The 20,291-nt window shown below is 45.3% G+C and overlaps 1 protein-coding gene and 1 long non-coding RNA gene across 6 annotated transcripts in view; one reads left to right on the top strand and one right to left on the bottom strand.

The window, feature by feature from the left end:
• ODF2 (outer dense fiber of sperm tails 2) overlaps window positions 1–19,657 on the bottom strand; it is a 33,081-nt gene extending 13,424 nt beyond the window's left edge. For 2 of the 5 annotated variants that reach the window (XR_014507084.1, XM_083422980.1), the window contains exons 1-11: window positions 19,575–19,657; window positions 18,324–18,450; window positions 16,029–16,154; window positions 11,251–11,421; window positions 9,875–10,065; window positions 8,558–8,687; window positions 5,867–5,998; window positions 3,832–3,906; window positions 2,718–2,789; window positions 2,415–2,531; window positions 410–595 (exon numbers count right to left, since the gene is read on the bottom strand). Coding sequence is in view for 4 of the 5 variants with exons in the window: in XM_083422980.1 (XP_083279106.1) it covers window positions 410–595; window positions 2,415–2,531; window positions 2,718–2,789; window positions 3,832–3,906; window positions 5,867–5,998; window positions 8,558–8,687; window positions 9,875–10,065; window positions 11,251–11,421; window positions 16,029–16,154; window positions 18,324–18,434 (1,311 nt within the window). In the remaining variant the exon portion in view is untranslated. Of the gene's footprint in view, window positions 1–409; window positions 596–2,414; window positions 2,532–2,717; window positions 2,790–3,831; window positions 3,907–5,866; window positions 5,999–8,557; window positions 8,688–9,874; window positions 10,066–11,250; window positions 11,422–16,028; window positions 16,155–16,311; window positions 16,489–18,323; window positions 18,486–19,574 lie in introns of those variants that run through there. The other 3 variants (XM_083422979.1, XM_083422982.1, XM_083422981.1) reach the window with 3 other exon arrangements.
• Window positions 16,505–20,291, top strand: part of LOC310669349 — a 21,971-nt gene continuing 18,184 nt past the window's right edge. Inside the window, exons 1-2 of the long non-coding RNA XR_014507123.1 lie at window positions 16,505–16,642; window positions 18,082–18,233. This is a non-coding gene — a long non-coding RNA (uncharacterized lncRNA). The remainder of the gene's footprint in view (window positions 16,643–18,081; window positions 18,234–20,291) is intronic.

The raw sequence follows: 20,291 nt of genomic DNA on the forward strand, positions 1-20,291 counted from the left end.
CCAGGTGGGCTGTAAAAAGGAATCTCTATGCTCTCAAGACAGCTAGTTACTTAGCAAACCAACTTTCCTCAGCAAGTTCTGAAACCTGTGAGTTTAGCAAAGCTCTTCTTCAGGCAAGAATGAGGCAGCTGTGTCATTCAGACTGTTTAAGCGACCTATAGAGCTCTAAAGCTTAAATCTCTCCAAGGAAACCTATGGACCAGGGTCCGCCCCCCCCCCCCATGTTCTGCAAATCAAACCTCACAAGTTGCCAAGTAGCTGTGCCTTTCAAAGACACAGATGCAGCTTCAGTCTTTATTGCTGGTGTCCTCAAATGCAAAAAGAAATGGTGTGGGGAGGCCACTGCACAAAAACTTTGGCCCAATAGTAAGCGATGCCCTGGCATGGAGGCCACCAGAGCAACCATCACCTTTTCTGCCAGCTGGGCATTCAGTTGATCTGCATACTCCTCACTGCGCTCCGCTCGCTCTTTCTGGGCCTTGATTGCATTCTTCAGGGCGTCCTTGTCACGCTCAGTCTTCATCTTCAGCTCTTTCAGCTGTTCCATGATATTTTCCACTTCTGCCTTGTGTTGAGCTGCAACACGCTCCAGATTCTGAAAGGAAGGCAATCAGGGTACATGAAGAAATTAATTGTGCTTCAGGCAGCCAAAGACTAACTTTTCCTCCCCGCAAGAGCTGAGAGCAGAGCAAGGCAAGATAGAGAAATGTCTCAGGCCAGTCTTATACTATCCAAAGACCTAGCAAAACTAGCTGTGCACAGTCTTAGTTCTGCATCTTTTTCTCAGTTGGGATATTGAAGGAAGATGTGTTCCGTCACCCCTTTCTTCACACTTATTCCTACCACCAAAAGTTTCTACTATAATCTCTAGCTGTCTATTTATTCTGGAGGATCTGAGGCAAACCACTGCAAGATGCTGGAATAGATGCAGAACCACTGTTGAACCCCAAGTTTTGGTATCCTTCTTTCCCTACTTCTGACCTAAATGATATTATATTGTTTTATATATTGTCATTCATGATATGTTAGTTTCTGTAATTTTATTATTCTATCCTATTTTTCTTGCTTCAGGACCTTTTAATAATAATAATAATAATAAATTTTATTTATATCCCGCCCTCCCCAGCCAAAGCCGGGCTCAGGGCGGCTAACAACACTAAAATAGTGCAACATTATAAAAACATTATAAAATTAATTAAAATCAAAATTGATGGCAACCATAAACTAAAGTTTTGTAAAGATTGCCAAAGGAGGGAGTCAGGCTGCACCCTGACCAAAGGCCTGGTGGAACAGCTCTACCTTGCAGGCCCTGCGGAAAGATGTCAAGTCCTGCAGGGCCCTTGTCTCTTGTGACAGAGCGTTCCACCAGGTTGGAGCTGCAGCCGAAAAAGCCCTGGCTCTAGTTGAGGCCAGCGGGAAGTGATGCACAAATTTAATAAACCTAAAGACCAAAGTGGCTCGAGAAACTACTGGATTCTTTAGCAGAAAGAAACTCCAGCTAAAAGTTTATAAGTAGCTATGTAAGAGGACAGGAAGCATCCATCAGCATGGGAAGCACAAGTAAACTGAGTGAGACCAATGATACACTAAGTACTGTCCTACATAGAAACACAAAAGAACCACTGTTTAACTGGGCACTTTTCTTTATGAATTACTTTTAATATAAGAACTTATAAAAACAGCAGGCTGTAGGCACTATTTTAAGAGGCTCCCTTTTGTCTGAAACAACTTCCTTGTTCTGAGACCATCACTTTGAGAAAAAGCCAGGGCTTCCACAGCTTGGGCAAAGCTCAACTCACATGAATAAATGAATTCCATGAAGGCACTGCAAAATCCAGGAATTTAATTATTGGGTGTGGTATGCATAGAGTCTGGGGAAACTGGGGTGCAAGTTGGGCCACAATCTGACTGTATTCATGGAACATGGCAAACTGCTTCCATTCATTGAAAAGTTAACCATACCCCTGCTGGAATAAATGCACCGTCCCCCTGTTTGCAGAATGCATAGAATTCTGTGTGTGACCCAATGCCATGTCTCCATCACCTTGTTCACTACAATCTATTCTGAACTCGGGCCTAGTCTAAACGTGCAGCAAAATGAGGTGGCTGAATTTTGTGATGGCGGAATAAACTGTACCACTTTGGACTGTGCCAGAGAGGTAGTGACATTTTTCTTTCGAATGCGCTCCTCTGTTAAAAGCCCTCTGCACATAGTAAGTGACCACATAACAGAGGAAAAACTCTGCATAGTCTTCCTCTTGGTGTACTAACTAAAAAACACACAGTCAGAGGAACATTAAAATAATAATTGTATTCCTCCACGCCCCCCAACCTGAGAAGTCCACTGTACCACCTCATCTGGCTGACTGTAGAGCACTAGGCACTGTTTGCTCAATATCGCAAAGGTACTGTACCCGGATCTGGATCTGCAGGCGGTTATTCTCAGCTTCTTTGTTGCGCAGCTGTGCCTGCAGGTGGCCCCTCACGGTTTCCATGGATTTGGAGAGTTCAGATGCGGTCTTTGCTTGGTCCTAAAAGATGGGGGCGGGGAGGGAAACAGGTCCATAAGATGAAGCTCAGCTTCTCTAAATCTTCACCCTATTGCCCCCCAATTCCACTGTGAAGCCAGGTAGACGCTTCCCAGCCAATTGGGCATGTTAGAAATAATAAATCATCATCATCTCACAGCAAAAAATGCCTCAGGAAAAAAACCTTACCTTTTCTGTTTGTATCTGAACCATTAGATCATCAACTTCTTTTTCTTTCTCTTGCAGTTTTTTAACCAATTGCTGCAAAACAAAAAGCCCACAGTGGTTGACAATTGTAATTATTTGTCAAGTGTTCAAAATTTCCTTGGTGATGTGCAACAACTGCAACAACCAAGCAACCCCAACGTCAATCTTGTATTTAGGTACTAGCCTGGCAGGCATAGGTGAGAAGGAACGCCATGTAGGCCATGGCGTGGGCTGGTGGTGGAGTGCCAGAGGGCTTCTTCCTCCCCTGTGCCCAGCACAGAAATGAAGCAGGCTGCGGGAGGGATGGAACACTCCACCACCACCCCTCCTGGAAAAGCAGACTAGTATTATTAATTTTCTTTTGCGGGCAGGTAACTGTTTTGCACTTGTTTACAAAGCTGCTCTAACTGCTGGCTTATAACCTAACAGACCAACAGCAAAGTAAAGGAAGAAACAGGAAAGTGAGCAAACTGAGGCTCCATTTCTAAACGTTGATGTAACCCAACCCAGGGTGGATAACTAATTGAAATATGTAAAGGTAACTTGCAACTAACACATGCTTGACTTGTGTGCAAAAATAAATAAAATATTTTTTATAAAAAGGGTGCAGAACACCGGGCGGCCGGGAGGTGGGGGGAATTTCACAGTCCCACCTGCCATTGAACCCAATGCATTTTTCCTATACATGATTTTTGTTTTACCCTGGAACATAACCCCCATGTAAGCTGAGAATCGCCTGTAACAAAAATAATAAAAAGCTTCATGAGGAAGAAGAACTGAACAAAGATTCATTTCCCTCTGGGGACTGTTTACAAAAGATGTATGTTAATTGATGAACTGGTCCTCAATTGTCTTTATAGCAGCCCTAGGTGGATTATTTCCCCCATTTTACAGATAAAGGAACTGAGGCAAGTGCCATTTCTTCATCAGAAAACTAATGCTCCAGTTGCACCTCCAGGGCAACCTGGTTTTCCTGCTTCAGGCAAGCACTTTGTCCCCAGGCAAGAACTCGGCATTTTGTTTCAAGAACATAATATTAAGTTCCTTCAATATACAGGCAAGAAACACAGAGAGCGAATTTCTGGCATATATTTACCGCTTTTTCGGCATCAGCTTCAGTAAGCCTCTTCATTAGTTGCGCCTGCTGCTCAGCCAACTTCTGAGAGTCTTTCTGCAGAAAGTGTTAAAGAGAGGGAGGAAGAAACCAGAAAGATTCATGGAAGGTTTTTTTTTAAAAAAATAATCCATCCCTTTTCCTATAGGGCTGGCTTTTGCAGAGCAATGATGGTATTGCTTCTGAAAGGGGCGTGTGTGTCGCTGACTTCTGTACCAAAAAGAAAACTACAGTATATGGCAATGATATAAAATGATAGTAATGAGAATATATGTAAATAAAAGACTACAAAGGTAACATAAAATAATGTAAACAGTAGTATTGTATGTACAAAAAGCCAGAAAGAGGAAGTTGAGGGAAGTCGGGGGGGGGGGAGTTGCTTGAATTTTGTTTTTATATGATTTATGTGACTATGATAAATTTAAATTGTAAAACCTAATAAAAAAATTAAAGAAAAAAAAAAGAAAAGAAAAAGAAAACTATCGCTTTGTGCCCCTTTCCCTAATGTTAGCAAATCCAACATTATGAAACACTACAGTGGTGTACAAAATAAGCAAAATTGTGTGTGTGTGTTATTACTACAGTATACAGGAGACTAATAGGCAGCCCTTTTGATTAAAGAGCTTCCAAGATTATTCTAAAGTAATCAGAAATGAAAACAGCAAATTAAAGAAATGAAATGAAAACAGCAAATTAAAGAAATGAAATGAAAACAGCAAATTAAAGAAATACAATTCAACACCACACACAATGATAAAATCTTTTTTAAAAGTTGGGAAAGGGTAATTAAGTCTTAAGGGCACCACGGAAAAATTGAGGTGGCCATCCCTAGGGGGAGAGTATAGAAAGCCGGAAGTACTGTATTAACTGTAATCCAGGGATAGCCAAGATGGTGCCTTCTAGTAGCTGTCAGACTAGAGTGGCCCATATTCAGGCACAACAGGAATTGGAGTCCAGAAAAATGGGGGAGGCACCATGTTGGCTACCCCTGCTGTAACCGTTTCTCTTGCCAATTGCACATTTAAGTTTGGGTGGCATCTGGTGCCACATGTTGAATCCCAAAAGCCTTGCCATTTGTGTTTTTGAACAGCTACTACCTCACAAATGTGCACATACAAGTTAACGATAGATGCATGCAGGAAAGAAAAAGCCTTGTGCTCTGCATTTCTTTCCCTTGCTGTTTAAGGTCACCTGTCATTACCATGCTCCCTACGAAAAATATCCCAGCTTCAGACTTGTGTTTTTTGCAAACATAAAACAAGCAATCCAAGACACTTCAAGCTGACTGTGAGAATGATCAGCATTGCAATCTGCCTAGATATTTTGATCAGAAAATTTGGGTTTTCTTGGACCAGTTTAGGATTCTCTGGTGTAACATACCAGATAGTCAAACACAGTCATAATGCAGAAAATGTAATCCAATGGTGCCTTCTGTCACACCAAAGGGCTGCCCTACACCTTGTGTATAAGCACTGTATCAAACTGGCTCACAAAATCTGAAGACTCAGGGTGGGTATAGGGAACCCGCAATTCTCCACATGATGCTGGACCACAATGCCTACCAAACCCTGACCACTGGCCACGACAGCTAGGGCTAGCAAGAGCTGGTTCAACAGTGATTTCCAACAGAGAAGTGTGACTAGCCCAAGGTCACCCAGCAGCTGCATGAAGAGGAGCAGGGAATCGAACCCGGTTCCCCATATTACAAGTCTACCGCTCTTAACCACTACACCACACTGGCTCTCTAACCCTGGCTCTCTACCCCTGAGGGAGACAAGTCAGATGTACCAATGGGCCTACTCAGTAGAAGACAGTTTCCAAAAGATGTACTTCCTCTTGCATAAGCAGATTTTGAGAACCAGACAGGAATTTACCCATGACAGCACTATGCACTTCTACTACCCTGTTTGTGCAAAACCACTAGCAGGCATATTTGCTCCACGCACAGTTCTTTAGGTCGAGTCCAAAGAAAAGTAGGAATCAGTACTAAAGAGCAGGTGTTTCAGTCCTCACTCACCTCTCGACCATGCTGCTCTCTAAGCAGGTCTCGGAGCGTACGGTTGGTTTCCTCAAAAGTACTTAACTTCTGCAACAGCAGTTCTTTTTGTCTAGTAAGTGTGTTGATGTCCGAGACTGTCATGTTCTTCTCCTGGGGGGGAGGAAGAAAAAAACCAAAGCCAAGGCTATCAGATTGCTATCCAGCAGTACAGTTTCTAAATCTTTATTCAACAAGGCTTTGCCAGCTACATGTGTAAACAGCTTCAGGGCAAGTTTTGGATACTATTTCTGCTATTCAGGTACTTAAAAATAAACTGTTCCACAGTGCTTTACATTTGCCACCTCGCCTACAGTGAAATCTAAGATTAGCAGAGCAGAGCTGCAGATATTAACTGATCAATTCATAACTTGATTAAAGATGTAGGATTGAATAAAAAGATGCCACTGTTTAATTAGGAAGCAAAGTCTGTACTTGGAAATTATTATTTTTTTAGTACACACAGTTATTGAGAACTGTAGGTGTGGAGCAAGCGCCAAGACATTTTGCTCCAACTTATCCCAATTTCACATACAAAAGTTGACTCTTACACCGGGAACTAAACACTGTCCTCTACTGCAATTAAAATCAGCACGGCAGTTTCCTAGAAGGAATTAGCACCCCTATTAATATGGATCTTGAGAACCAGAAAACTTACTGAACTGCTGCAGTCAACTGTTACAACCATGCAAGGAGCACAATTTAGCTTGGCCAGGTTTTAACTCAAACTATGCTTGCCACAAGTTATTCCGCAAACTGTGCCTATCTACCCATCAGCTGGCATCGCTTGTGACATCAGCCAATAGGCAGGAGGACAAAGTTTAATGTTCTGTTGTTGCTGTAATGGGAACAGGATCACACAGTCTAAGCAGCAGGATTAAAGGTGGGAGCTTGAGATTGGGTACTTGAAAGGCTTTTGCAAATCTCCTCCTCCGTCCCTTCGAAGTTCCTGGTTCCAAGCAAAGTCAGAGCACTGGAGAAGTTCCCTCCTTTGCTTGCAAGACTTGCCTCTCTTAGTCCCTTCCTGATAAGGATCTGGCCCCTGGAAGTTAAAGAGGTCGCCCCCCCCACACGTTATGTAGGAAGCACGGTGCCCTCATTTGTGAGGGTCTGGTTTGTACACACATAAGAACAAAGTGGAAGGATGGAAGAGCAGAGGAGAAATCATATTGCTTGGGGCTTCCCCCTCCTCAAATAAAAACCTACAGTGTAAAGACCAGCACAGCAGGTAAAGGGCTGGGACTGAACTCCTCTCCTTGATGTGTATCTATTTGCAGTTGTTTAATAAAACAGGAAAGGGAGCAGATGATTCAAAACTTATTGAATTGAATCCACAGGTGCCTTCAGTAATCAGATGTCCTTCCTTCAGCTGAAAGAGTTCAGAACCAACAGTGGCATTTGCAAACAAAAAAGAGGAGATGAAGCAATTTTTGCCAACTCTCTAGGGCTGGGTGATGTTAGGTTTCCAACACCCAAACATCTCTGCTTGGTAATAAACTGCAATGTTGAAAGAAGCTATACTGGCCCCAGCCGGTGAGACTGCAGCAGCTCTCACCACGGCAGCTGAGGCGTTTTGAATCCAGCACCTCACAGGATGAGGCCAATGCAACTGGCCCCAGCCTGCTGATCAGCTGGAGGGTGGAAAGGCTCCTGCCCGCAGTGGGCTGAGGAAGCAAAAGGAACCTTGAGGGGTCCTTTGCAAAGCTCCCTCGGGCACACTGCCTCTTTGTGGAATGGTTGTTCACCCTGAGAGGAAAGACACAGCTCACCCTTCTGGGCTAAATTCGCAAGGCGGGGGAGTCTAATGGAGCTGGGGACAAGTCTAACAGGGAGCTCCTTTCAACATCTCCGTTAACGGGAACACAGACATGCACCCGAGTGGAGAACTGTGATGGAGCCTGCACCTCCCCATCTGAACAGCCGCGATCATGCTCCTACTCACGTGCAAGCAGGAGCCGAAATGAGGCTCTCACAGCTGGGGAGCACATTAATAGATTCCCCCACCCCGCCACTGGCTTGTGTGAGCCGGTGGCAGGTCAGGGGCTCCATAAAACTGATTGGCTGAGGCGAGGGCAGAGGCGCACTCTTCAGCCAAGCAGTTTAAGGAAGCAAAGGGAGGAACAAGCTATATCATGCCTCGTTGATGCAGCTTGTTTCTCCCTCTGCCGGTGAGAGGAACAGACCACGATGACGGCTTCACTTGATGGTATATCACTGGTGAAACTGCCGCCACTCTGGAGTCCCTCTGCCTCCAACGCCCGGCTGCAGTTTGTTTCCCCCTCAGTATGCTGGGTGCTGGTAGCAGAGGAGGCAGGAGTTTCATCCACGATAAACTGCTGAGTGAAACCACCATCATGGTCTCCCTATTCATACCAGTCCTGAGCAATATATCAATATGTCGCCCAGGCCAAATCCAACCTCCCCCTGCACTCTGAAGTGGTGCACAATGTAGTGTTACCACCTCATCTTCCCTGTACATCTAGACAAGCTTAAGCAACACCACCTGGGAATGGCCAGGGGAGCAGGCTGTCACGCTTTGGCTCTTTTCCCAACCAAGAGACCAAGGCAAGCCACCAGACTCCCCACTGAAACCGCCTGCTCCTCCTTGGGGATGCTCCCAACCACCACCTTTTGAAAAGCTGTTTCTATGCACTACTCTGGACTGGCACATACAGATTTTAGTTTGCAGATAGCGTCCTTCAGGGCCTTAATCTGTTTGGCAGCAGCTGCTCCATCCAGCTCAGCCTCCACTAGCTTGGACATCAAGCATTCTTTCTCGTGCATCAAGTGCCGCTTCTGAAGTCTGGAAAGGAATAATGTGTTAATCCTCAAATAGCATGGGATGGGGGGCACAGTATTATTATTTATTCATTTTTTAACTTAAATTTCATTAAATCCCCTATGCCTTGTAAAAAAGGCTAGAAAAGACACTAGGCTGGAGATTGCGCCCCTGATGTGCCAGTTTTAAACATATAAGGAATCTTGAAACAATTATAAGGAGGTAAAAAGGTAAAGGACTCCTGACAGGTCCAGTCACGAACGACTCTGGGGTTGGTGCGCTCATCTCGCTTTACTGGCCGAGGGAGCTGACATTTGTCTGCAGACAATTTTTCCGCAGACAGTTTTTCCGGGTCTTGTGGCCAGCATGACTAAGCCACTTCCAGCAAACCAGAGCAGCACATGGAAACGCCGTTTAGCTTCCCGCTGGAGCGGTACCTATTTATCTACTTGCACTCTGACGTGCTTTCAAACTGCTAGGTTGACGGGAGCTGGGACTGAGCAACGGGAGCTCACCCCATTGCAGGGATTCGAACCGCTGACCTTCTGATCGGCAAGTCCTAGGCTCTGTGGTTTAGACCACAACGCCACCCGCATCCCAAGGAGGTACTTAAAGTAATAGAATTCCTTGCCTCTCACCATGAAGAAGCACAGCCTACCAACTCAGGATTCTGCCACATGTTTAACTGAGCCTGAACAACATAATCACAACAACAGCTGAAGGCGTAGGTCACACCACATCCCCCAAATGCTCTTAGCTGCCCAGGAGCTGCAGTCTATCATGGGAAACTTGACCCTCTACTGACAGTTCTGCTGGTGCTTATGAGCACTTGTGTGGGACAAATGGGGGCATTTCCCCTGGTTTGACACAGGCCCCACAGTAGCAGGTGCAGGAGTAACAGTGCATACAATACGGTTGCCATTTTCAGCGACTTCCACCCAGACTGCTGAATCCTGGCTATGTCAGGGATATTTGGTTGCAATGGTTCAGATCAGTTATTCCAAGAAAGCCCTGCTGCTCTGAAGCAGACCGAGGCTGCTCCCAACGAAAAGCGGCCAAGTGTAAAAATCATAACCCTGCTTCAAAAAAGAGAGAATAAGAACCCACGACCACAACCACCTGTAAATTGTAAAGGGCCTTGGGCTTTGCCCACAGCTGCTCTCCCAAACCCAGTGATACACAGAGATAGGAAGGGTCAAAGGCTTAATTACATGCTAAGGTCTTTCTCCTCCTTCATGCGTTCAATATTGCGCCGGAGAACAGTGTTCTCATGCTCTGTCTCCACCAGTTCCTGAGTGACCTCGTCCAGCTCTTCCTTTTGCTCTTCAAGGAGACGCTTAGCCACACATCGCCCATCATCCCGCTTTGGCATTTTGATCTGAGGACAGATCTGAGGACACATCTAACAAATTCAACAGAGAGAGAGAGAAAAAAATTTCATCCACAATATATCAGAAAATAATAACACTTTGGCCAACAAATTTAGCAAGATTTTAGTAAAAGCAGAAATATCACAATTCTGCCCATTCATCCAGCCCATTCAAAGTGGAACAAATTTTGCTTTGCCCAACAGGAAGGTGGGCTTTAATAATGCAGAAAGTGAACACTGGTCACCTGAACGGAATCCCTGTACTTGGAGCTGTTCCATTGTTACAGCGTACCGTAGCGTCTAGACTAAATGCCCCCAGGTCTTATTCTTACAGGGCTGAAATTTGGAGGATGTCAATTGAACAGGGAAACACACGTTATACCAATTTACATGGTAGCCATTACTGAACATGAAGAGAAAGTCAATAATCCTCTTAATAAAGGTAAAGGGACCCCTGACCATTAGGTCCAGTTGTGACCGACTCTGGGGTTGCGACACTCATTTCGCTTTACTGGCTGAGGGAGCTGGCGTACAGCTTCTGGGTCATGGGGCCAGCATGACTACAGAAATGCCATTTACCTTCCCGCCAGAGTGGTACCTATTTATCTACTTGCACTTTGATGTGCTTTCGAACTGCTAGGTTGGCAGGAGCAGGGACCGAGCAATGGGAGCTCACCCCGTTGCGGGGATTCGAACCGCCGACCTTCTGATCGGCAAGTCCTAGGCTCTATGATTTAACCCACAGCGCCACCCGCATCCCAATCCTCTTAATAGAAGCCTGCTAATTTTGCTACAGCTGTTTTGTTCTGCTAGCTTTGGAAAACTTGCCATCAGGCACCTTTTATTGTTCTCTGCTGTCTTTTTTAAACGGGGTAAAAAAAACAAAAAGCAGAATAGGTGGGGTGGGGAACCTGAGACCCTCCAGATGCCCAACTCACATCGCTCAAAGCCAGCATGGTCAGTGGTTAAGGATGATGGGATTGGAATCCAGCAACATAAGGAGTGCCAAAGATTCCCTGTTTCCTCTCTTTCCTCTTCAAACTCAGGCTTAAACAATGAAATTGACTGGCAGAAGGATGGGGCAAAAATCTTCACACAATTCACCCTAACACCGCAAGATGTTTTAACAAGGGGGTTGTGCCACATCATTTTCTACAAAATTCCAAACGTGAATTCCAAACAGAAGAAGAAATATCAACTCAACTCTGACCGCCTCACCTCATTTTTCAAGGTGCCCACTACGTTCATTAAGCTCCCTATCTTCTTCTCGTACTTGTCCATTTTGCAGTGAATGGCGTCCTCCTCGTCTGTTGAAAGATCACTCAAGCGGAGCACTGACAGTAACTTATCTGAATCTGGAGGAGTTATTTCCAGGCGATGGGTTGGTCCCTGTTGAGAATAGGACAGAGGCTGTTATTTGGCTTCTTACACCTTTCCTCTCATGAGAGGTGTTTTTTTAAAAAAAAAACCAACAACAAGAAAATATTCTTTAAAAACTTGTTTTTAAAAATCATTCTACAAACAGTTAAAAACATTGTGATCTCAGGGTTGCCAGGAAAACTGTCTTTCAGACGTCAAACTCCTGGGTAAAGAGGAATGATTGCTCTTTTAGGTCCTTGATCCCAATCCATTCAGGATTTTATATGCTGGTACTAACACCATGAATTGAGCCCGGTCGCTCACCGGCAGCCAATGCAGTGCTTTCTGGACTGGGGCAGCAGTGGTTTCATGGGGCTGCCCCACTCACCACCCAGCAGCTGCATTCTGCACCAACCTCCACACCCTCCTGTCCTCAAGGGCAGCCCCACAATTCAGATATCATGTCAAACAGCTATTAACAGACAGGTCCTCAGTTATTTTGTCTTATGACTTTTTAATTAGGTGTCATGCCATGTCGCTCACTCCTCCAGGACTGTACCAAAGATGAGCACATGAGTCAGTCTCCCATCTCCATTCTTAAAATGGAAATGCTGAACTGGAAGATTACTTTACTCAAGTAGATGTGATCAATTCCGCACACATCTGGCTGGGTTTCCCCAGACAGTCTGCGTGGCTTACAGCATATATAAAAACATAACACATCAAGCACTAAAAACCTCCCAATACAGGGCTGCCTTCAGGTGTCTTCTAAAAGCTGTGTAATTCTTTATCTCTTTGGCATCTGAAGGGAGGGCGTTCCACAAGGTGGGTGCCATTACCGAGAAGGCCCCCTGCCTGGAACAAGCAGAAGACCCTTGGAGCAGGACCTCTGTGTCCAGGCTGAGCAGTGGGGGTGGAGACACTCCTTCAGGTGTACTGGGTCAAGGTGGTTTACGGCTTTAAAGGTCAGCACCGACACTTTGAATTGTGCTCAGAAACGCACTGAGAGCCAATGAAGATCCTTTAGGACAGGTGTTATATGGTTCTGGCAGCCACTCCCATTCACCAGTTCTAGATGCTGCATTGTGGATTAGTTGTAGTTTCCAAGTCACCTTCAAAGGTAGAGCGCATGACAGTAGTCCATGCAGGAGACAACCAGAGCATGTATCACTCTGGCGAGACAGTGTGCAGGCAGGTAGGGTCTCAACCTATGTACCAGATGGAGCTGGTAGACAGCTGTCCTGGACACAGAATTGACCTGCGCCCCCACTGACAGCTGTGAGTCCAACATGACTCCCAGGTTGCACACCTGGTCCTTCAGGGGCACAGTTACCCTCTTCAGGACCAGGGAATCCTCCACACCCACCCTCCCCCTCTCCTCCAAAACAGTAGTTCTGTCTTGTCAGGATTCATCCTCAATCTGTTAGCTGCCATCCATCTGCCAACCACCTCCAAACACTCACACAGGACCTTAAATGTCCTCACTGGTTCTGATTTGAAGGAGAGGTAGAGCTGAGTATCATCTGCATACTGATGAACACCCAGCCCAAAGCCCTTGATGATCTCCTAGAGGCTTCATGTAGATGTTAAAAAGCACAGGGGAGAGGACAGAGCCCTGAGGCACCCCACAAGTAAGAGGCCAGGGGTCTCAACACTTTCTGGACATGGCCCAGGAGGAAGGAGTGGAACCACTGCATAACACTGCCCACAACTCCCAGCTCCTCTAGACGGTCCAGGAGGATGTCATGGTTAATGGTATCGAAGGTTGCTGAGAGATCCAGCAGGACCAGGAAACTGCTTTCACCTCTATCCTTAGCCCACTGGAGATCACTGACCAGTGAGACCAAGGCAGTTTCAGTCCCATGATGAGGCTTGAATCCCAACTGGAAGGGGTCTAAATGGTTCGTATCCTCCAGGCATGCCTGGAGTTGTTCAGCAACCACGCGCTCAATCACCTTGCCCAAGAATGGAAGATTTGAGACTGGGCAATAGTTGGTCATATCGGCCAGGTCCAAAGATGGTTTTTAAAGAAGCATTTAATAACCACCTCTTTTCACAGATCTGGGAAGACTCCCTCACAGAGGGAAGCATTCATCACCCCCAGAGCCCATCCCCCAGTGCTTCGTGGCTTGTTTTTATTAGCCAGGATGGGCAAGGATCAAGGAGACAGGTGGTTGGTTTCACTCATCCAAGCAGCCTGTCCACATCCTCGGAGGTAACAGATTGGAACTGATCCCATGCAACTTAACTAGACAGGACTCTAGCACTCTCCTGCCTCAGCCTTGCTCCCACAGTGGAGTCTACCTCTTTCCAAATCTGAGTGACTTTATCTGCAAAGAATTTAGCAAGATCATTGCGGGAGATCTTGGGGTGCTCACCAGGCCCCAACGGCGAAGGAGGTTGCTAGATTGTAAGCCACCTGAAAGTGTTTCCTGCTCCTGTTCTCTGCAGATGCAATAGAGGTGGTGAAGAAAGTCTTTGCTGTTGCTATCACCACTTGGTAGGCTCAACATTGAGCTCTAACCTGTGTCTGGTCCAATTCAGAATGAGTTTTCCGCCACTGGTGCTCTAGCAGTCTCAACAATTGCTTCATTGCCCTCAGCTCTAGGGAAAACCACAGGGCTGTCCAGGACCCATGCAATCGGAGAGGGCGCTTCAGAGCCAGACAGTCGACAGCCCTGGTTAGCCACATTCCAGCAGACCACCAGGGAATCAGCTGAAAGCCCATCAACATGGGATAAAACATCCCCTACCACTCCCTGGAAACCCTTTGGATCCATTACGTGGCAGAGCTGGACCATTCGAATGAGCCCCATCTCCCTGCGGAGGGGAAAGGTCACAGAGAAGTCTATAATTTCATTTTACAATAAGAACACTGACTGGTGATCTAAATACCAAATAGACATTTAATTTTGACACCCCCCCTGCCCTTTCCATGGTTCACTTCATGATTTTCTTTTCCACTACATATTCTAATTAATCCCTATCTTTTCATTTTCTCATTTTCTATATCTCAATAGTTATTACTGCTGAATTTACTTGGTTAGTGCTAACTTTTAAATCACAGTTCAGCAGTTTTCTTGCACCCAGGGCAAGCATGGTGCAAGAGGAGTAGATGGAGCACAGAAGCTCCATGCCTGAACCAGAGTCTTGAAGATTATGGTGGCTGTCACAAAACTTCATCTCCTTTACACTGCAAAGGGAAAGGGAATGCCCCATCACAATACAAGAATATTTTCCTACCAAAGCATTTGAACTGAAGATTCACCCTTCTTTGTCCCAAAATACAGACCTAGACCCCCAAATTGTCACACAGTTCCATTGTTTTCACGATCCTCAAACCCAAACCCATGGACCAAAATAAATGGATCTTATTCATAGCCATTAATGCTCCCTGTGGTCGTATACCACAGGAAGTTACAACCCAATGATTTATTTTACTTAGTTTTTTGTTCTATATATTAAAAACAAGAACAACACTTTCATAAAAGCAAACGTCTCTTTTAAAAACCCGAGGCTCATTCCTAAGCTCTTCCTGGGGGAAATCCTGGGGGTGGGTACATATAGCTCATGAGCATGGGAAGCCAGAGAATCAAATAGGTGCTGGGCAAAAACATTCCTCTATAACCAGGCCTTTGGCTGATTAAACCATCTATGGCCTTTTAAACAGGGCAACAGTGGGAAGAGTTATTGTTTTCGTTTCTTATGTTACGTATTTTTCTGTTTTTATACGGTAAACCACCCTGTGATCCTTGGATGGAGGGCAGTATAAAAAAATTAATAAATAATAACTGTTGGCAAGGTGGCCAACATAAAAAGCTGCCTTATACAGAGACAGACAGTTAGTCCATCTAGCTCAGAACTGCCCAACATGCTCTATAGCAGTGGTTTTCAACCAGTGTGCAATGGTACCCTGGAGTGCCTTGAATGATGGGTGCCGCGGGCAACACTGGCCTCTGTCTCTCTTTCCTTCCCTACCTTTTCTGATGCCCAAAGACTTGCACAGCTGTTTGTTGCAATGGTCTTGGCTACAACCTCCACAAGTGAATGGTGCTTCTGGGGCTGGCCAGGGGATGCTGGTTGCCAGGAGCTGAGATGGTCTCAGAGTAAACAAGTTAGCGGATAAGGGAGCTCAGCAAGCCAGTCCACTGGCCATTGCTGTTGGGAATGCACAGACAAGTGGGAGGCCAGGCAGGCATTGTGCTGGCCTTTGTTGTGCTCGCTGTGTGCAATGCCTGCCTGGGAGCTGAGTGCCCAATGCCAAAGGGGAGCCTTTCTGCCACACAGGTCCGGCGGCACCTGCTACTGCCACTGCTGTCTTCCAAGGTAAGGCGCTGGCCTCATGTTCACCTTTGGCCAGTCTCCATGGGGCAAGGGGTGACATAACTGGACTTCTGAGGCTCTGAGCACGTTTCCCCACAGGGGAGCCACAGAAAGAATGTAGTTGGTCAGGGGAGCCATGAACTCAAAAAGGTTGAAAACCTCTGGCCTATAGAATTTCTGCCAGGAATGCTTCAGCACACCTGGGACCTTCAGCACACAAAGCATGTGCTCTATGACTGAGCATCAGCTTCTTTCCAGTTCAGCTTCAGAAAAGGCCCGTTATTAGGCTGCCAAAGAAACAGCAGCTGTCCTACCTCCCACTTGTATGATGACTCTCGGCAAGATGTTTTGCCTGGGGGCATCCAGGGGACTTTGGTTTTTACTCGGACACTGCGGCGCACATTCACGGTATCCCCTTTCATTTTCTGCTTGTGCTTTTGCTGTGAGGATGTGGGAGCAGAGAGGGGGAAAGAGAGAGAGAGAGAGAAGTAGTATACTGTTTTAGTTGCCCGAGACCCTTGCTGAGATTACTTCCACCCCCAAAATTCGTGCAACGAAACTGGAAGCCCCCAACAAAACTATTCCAACAAACTGTACCACGAGAAAGGCTTCACATTCTACATCACAGTGCAGTCTCAGTAACCATGCTCAGGAAAAAGAAATATAGGTACCGCATAGCGAGGAGTATGGTACCCCTGAAAGCAGCTTTGTCAGTCAGGATCATTATGACATCATCATGTCTCTTAGTCACTTATGATGCAAGGTGGGCCTTAGTTACCCTGGAAAGATTAGATCTAGTGTATGGTAGGAAAGATTTAGGTCACAGCTGCAGCAAAGTACTGATTGTGAATTGGAAACACATGAATCTGCATCTGCTCCCCGGGCCACCTACTGCAGGACTTACCAGGAACCTGAAGCTGCTGAATGGGTAGGCTGCAATACATCTTTGAAAGTGACCTTTACTGCTGAAAGGCCTCAGGCCAAAACGCATGTATGTGGACAACAGAATCGCAGACAAGACACCAACTCATAGAAAGACAACAGAAGGTGTTTCACATGACTAGATGAAATTACAATTCTCCTGTGGCCCACAATATCTGCATGTGTTAGGAAAGATTCAACAAGGTGCTTTGGGCATAGGAATGTGCTAAAATTGAAAGGGCATTAAACTCAACTCAACTGCACCCATTTGGGCAGCTCTGTTAATTAAAGCCCACAACATACACACATTTAACTTGTGCATGTTCAACTTTACATACATGGGGTGGGGTGGGGGGAATAATTAAATTTAAAAAGGGGCAGAAAGTGGGTGGGGCTCCAGGAAAAATGACTTTGGTAATCCCACCCATCATTGAACCTAATGGGTTTTGACTATACACAATTTTGACTTTAGGTGTGACCCCCAGAATGTAACCTCCCACCTAAGTTGTGGGCTTACAGTTTTTGATTAATTAGCTGTTGGTTTGCTCTTCAGCTGCGGGGTGTAACGTTTTTAAGGAATTATACAATTTTCATTCTCCATGGTAAATGCATAGGTTCCACTGTTTCTGTTTGTTTGGAGTACCCAAGTTCAGTGGCGTAGCATGGGTGGTGCAGGGGGGGCCGGCCACACCAGGCGCAACATCTGGGGGTTAGGGTTAGGGGGCGCAAATCCACAGGTTAGGGGGCGCAAATCCACGGGTTGGGGGCGCAAATTACTTGCCTTGCCCCGGGTGCTGACAACGCACGCTACGCCACTGCCCAAGTTGCCAGAAAGTGGATGATTTACTGGGCATGAGTTCATTGCACCCACTATTCCTCTCCCCACAAGCACTAGGGAGAAACAAATCAATACCTGAACCAGCTTTCTTGATTTGTTTTGCTCTCCATAAATCTTGATGGATAAAGCCGAGGTTTGTTCTCAGCTTACTGACTCTCATTTGAGCAAAGCAAACCACCATCCCTGGTAAGGAACACAGTTTGCTTTTTTCATGCACTAGGTAAAGGTAAAGGACTCCTGGATGGTTAAGTCCAGTCAAAGGCAACTATGGGGTGTAGCGCTCAGCTCGCTTTTCAGGCCAAGGGAGCCAGAGTTTGTCCACAGACAGCTTTCTGGGTCAAGTGGCCAGCATGACTAAACCACTGCTGGTACACCGAGGACTGTGCACTAGCAAAGAGGAGCAAAACAAACCAAATTTGGTTTACCATGAAATGTAAACTGGACAAATATGTTAATTTCAGCACAGTTTGGAAAATATCCCCTTCCTACCATGACATTTGCCATCCTACCCCCCCCCCCCAATTATTTCCTTAATTAATATATAATAGAAATTTGTATTAATGGGAGGAAGTGGTATTGATTTTGAAGGAAGCATTAAACAAAAACAGTCTTTCAGCAGGAAGATATGGCACCCATGAACACTAGCCAGAGCAGTAAAAAAAGAAAAGGGAAAAAAAGCCAATTTTCTACATCTACACATTGTGACAAGAGCTACAAAGTAAAGCAAACAAACCATTTGGGCCTGCTCTTCTTTTGCAAGGTAGGAAGAGGGCTGGGTTTTCACTGGTGCTTCTGGGGGCTGGGGCTTTCATGACAGAGCCCCTACAAACACCCAGCTGCACACTCATACCTGGGATTTTGCAGGTGGTGGTGTTTTCTGACCCTTTTTAATATGGACATGGACAGGGGTATTTTCATCCACATGGACGTGCAAAGGGGGAGTTGTGGAGCGGCTCTTCATGGTTCTTCTCCGATAACTGGGAAAGGGCATTCAATACAATGGAAAAAGGACCTGTGAATAAGTAGACCGGAAATAACAACTGTTCCTTGGACCCAAGTTTTTTTTAATAAAAAAACCAGGACGTGTAGCTCTGTTGGGTAGGAACATGCAACTGCTTTGAAGCCCACTTGATCACATAGGCATCTGACCAACGTACAAAGGAATTTAAAACAAGTTTAAAGGGAGTCTGGAAACTGTGGCTTTTTTAAAAAATATGTTGTTCATAGTTAGTGTGTCACTTAACTGTGATTGTTTAAATATAGTTTGTTTTAACAAGTCGCCTCCATGGTTTGAAGCTGACTTATTCTGAACAAGCCATAGTTGAAATTCTCCACAGTTTGTTAGTTTAGATGACAAATCAAGCTGCAGAAGCTTCCAAATTCTTAGACAAGGCAGGGGAGCATGCAAGTCTCAGGCTCACTGCTGTTTATTCTCATCATCATGCAAAAGCAGCTGTGGGGAACCTCTATCCCTTCAAATGTTGCTGAACTATAACTCATATCATCCCTGACCATTTTTACTGGGGTTGATGGGAGTTGTAATTCAGCAATGTCTGGAGCACCGAAAGTTCCCACCCCATGCTAAGGTTTAACAGCTAAACTATGTTGCCTCCAAACCAGATCACTGTCTCCAAAGAGCATCTTATGATCTTGTGCAGTGTGTCCAAGAGATTTTGAGAATATGCTAATCAAGCAACTGTGCGTGCTCCAGCTCACCTTGATTTCATTTTTTTAAAAACTACTCAAAACACTCTGGAACACAGACGCTAAACTAAATACTCCTTATTTTTCTAGGATTAACCCAAAACATTGTATTTCAACTATGAGTACATGCCTGGAATAGAAACTCTGTATATAAAACTCTATACATCTTAAACTATGTTTGTACCTTACCTGAGTACATACCTTCACAAAGTGTAAACGCCATTCCCTGCCTCCTTTTAATGACCACTAGAGTGTTTTAATAACTTCCCTAGTGACCATCTATGAATACATATAGCCTAGCATACATTCCGTTGTTGCTGCCCTCATCATGTGTAGACAACCCCCTCTTAAAAGTTTGCACTATGGCTAACTTATGCTACGTGGTACAATTACATACAGTTAGCAGGAGAGTGTCAGATTCTGGTGATGCGTTTTTTTGAGTTGTGACAATTACTCCACTCCTGAAAGAAGGGGAAAACCTAGAAAATAAAATGAAGCCACTAATTTAAAACAGCAAGCATTCTTGTTTCCAGTACACAGCTACAGCAGTGAATCCAGAACCAACTGACTGAACATTCATACTGTTATCTACACAACTCTGTGCTTCTCACAAGCTACCCATTTATTAGCCTCAAGCCCAGATAGTTATATTTATATTTAGGCTATTAGCACAGTCTACTTTAGGTACCAAGGACCAGTATATGCTTACACCCCAAAGGGCCTCTAGATATTGTTGGACTACAACTCCCACAGTCACTAACTTTTGCCCATGCTGTCCAATGCTGAAAAGCTGGGAGTCCACAGCCTCCCCATCTCTTGAGAACTAACTCATGTACCATTGTCAATCTGAAGCCTCTAGATGTTTTGGACTACAATTCCATTAGCCTCAACGAACATGTGTGTGCCCTTCCAGATACGGTTGGACTATAATTCCCATCAGACACAATATGCAAGGCCAATGGTTAGTGAAGATAGGGCTTGGAAGTCCCACAACAGCTGAAGCGGTGGTTCCCACACTCTTTGCCCTCCCTCCAATGGATGACTTAGAAATTGCAGGTGGTCTTGGCAACCACTTATATGATTTATCTGATCGCTGCAGCAATTGAAATCCACT

Source organism: Podarcis tiliguerta, assembly GCF_965153285.1.
Source record: "Podarcis tiliguerta genome assembly, chromosome: Z".
In the NCBI taxonomy this organism is placed as follows: Eukaryota; Metazoa; Chordata; class Lepidosauria; order Squamata; family Lacertidae; genus Podarcis; species Podarcis tiliguerta.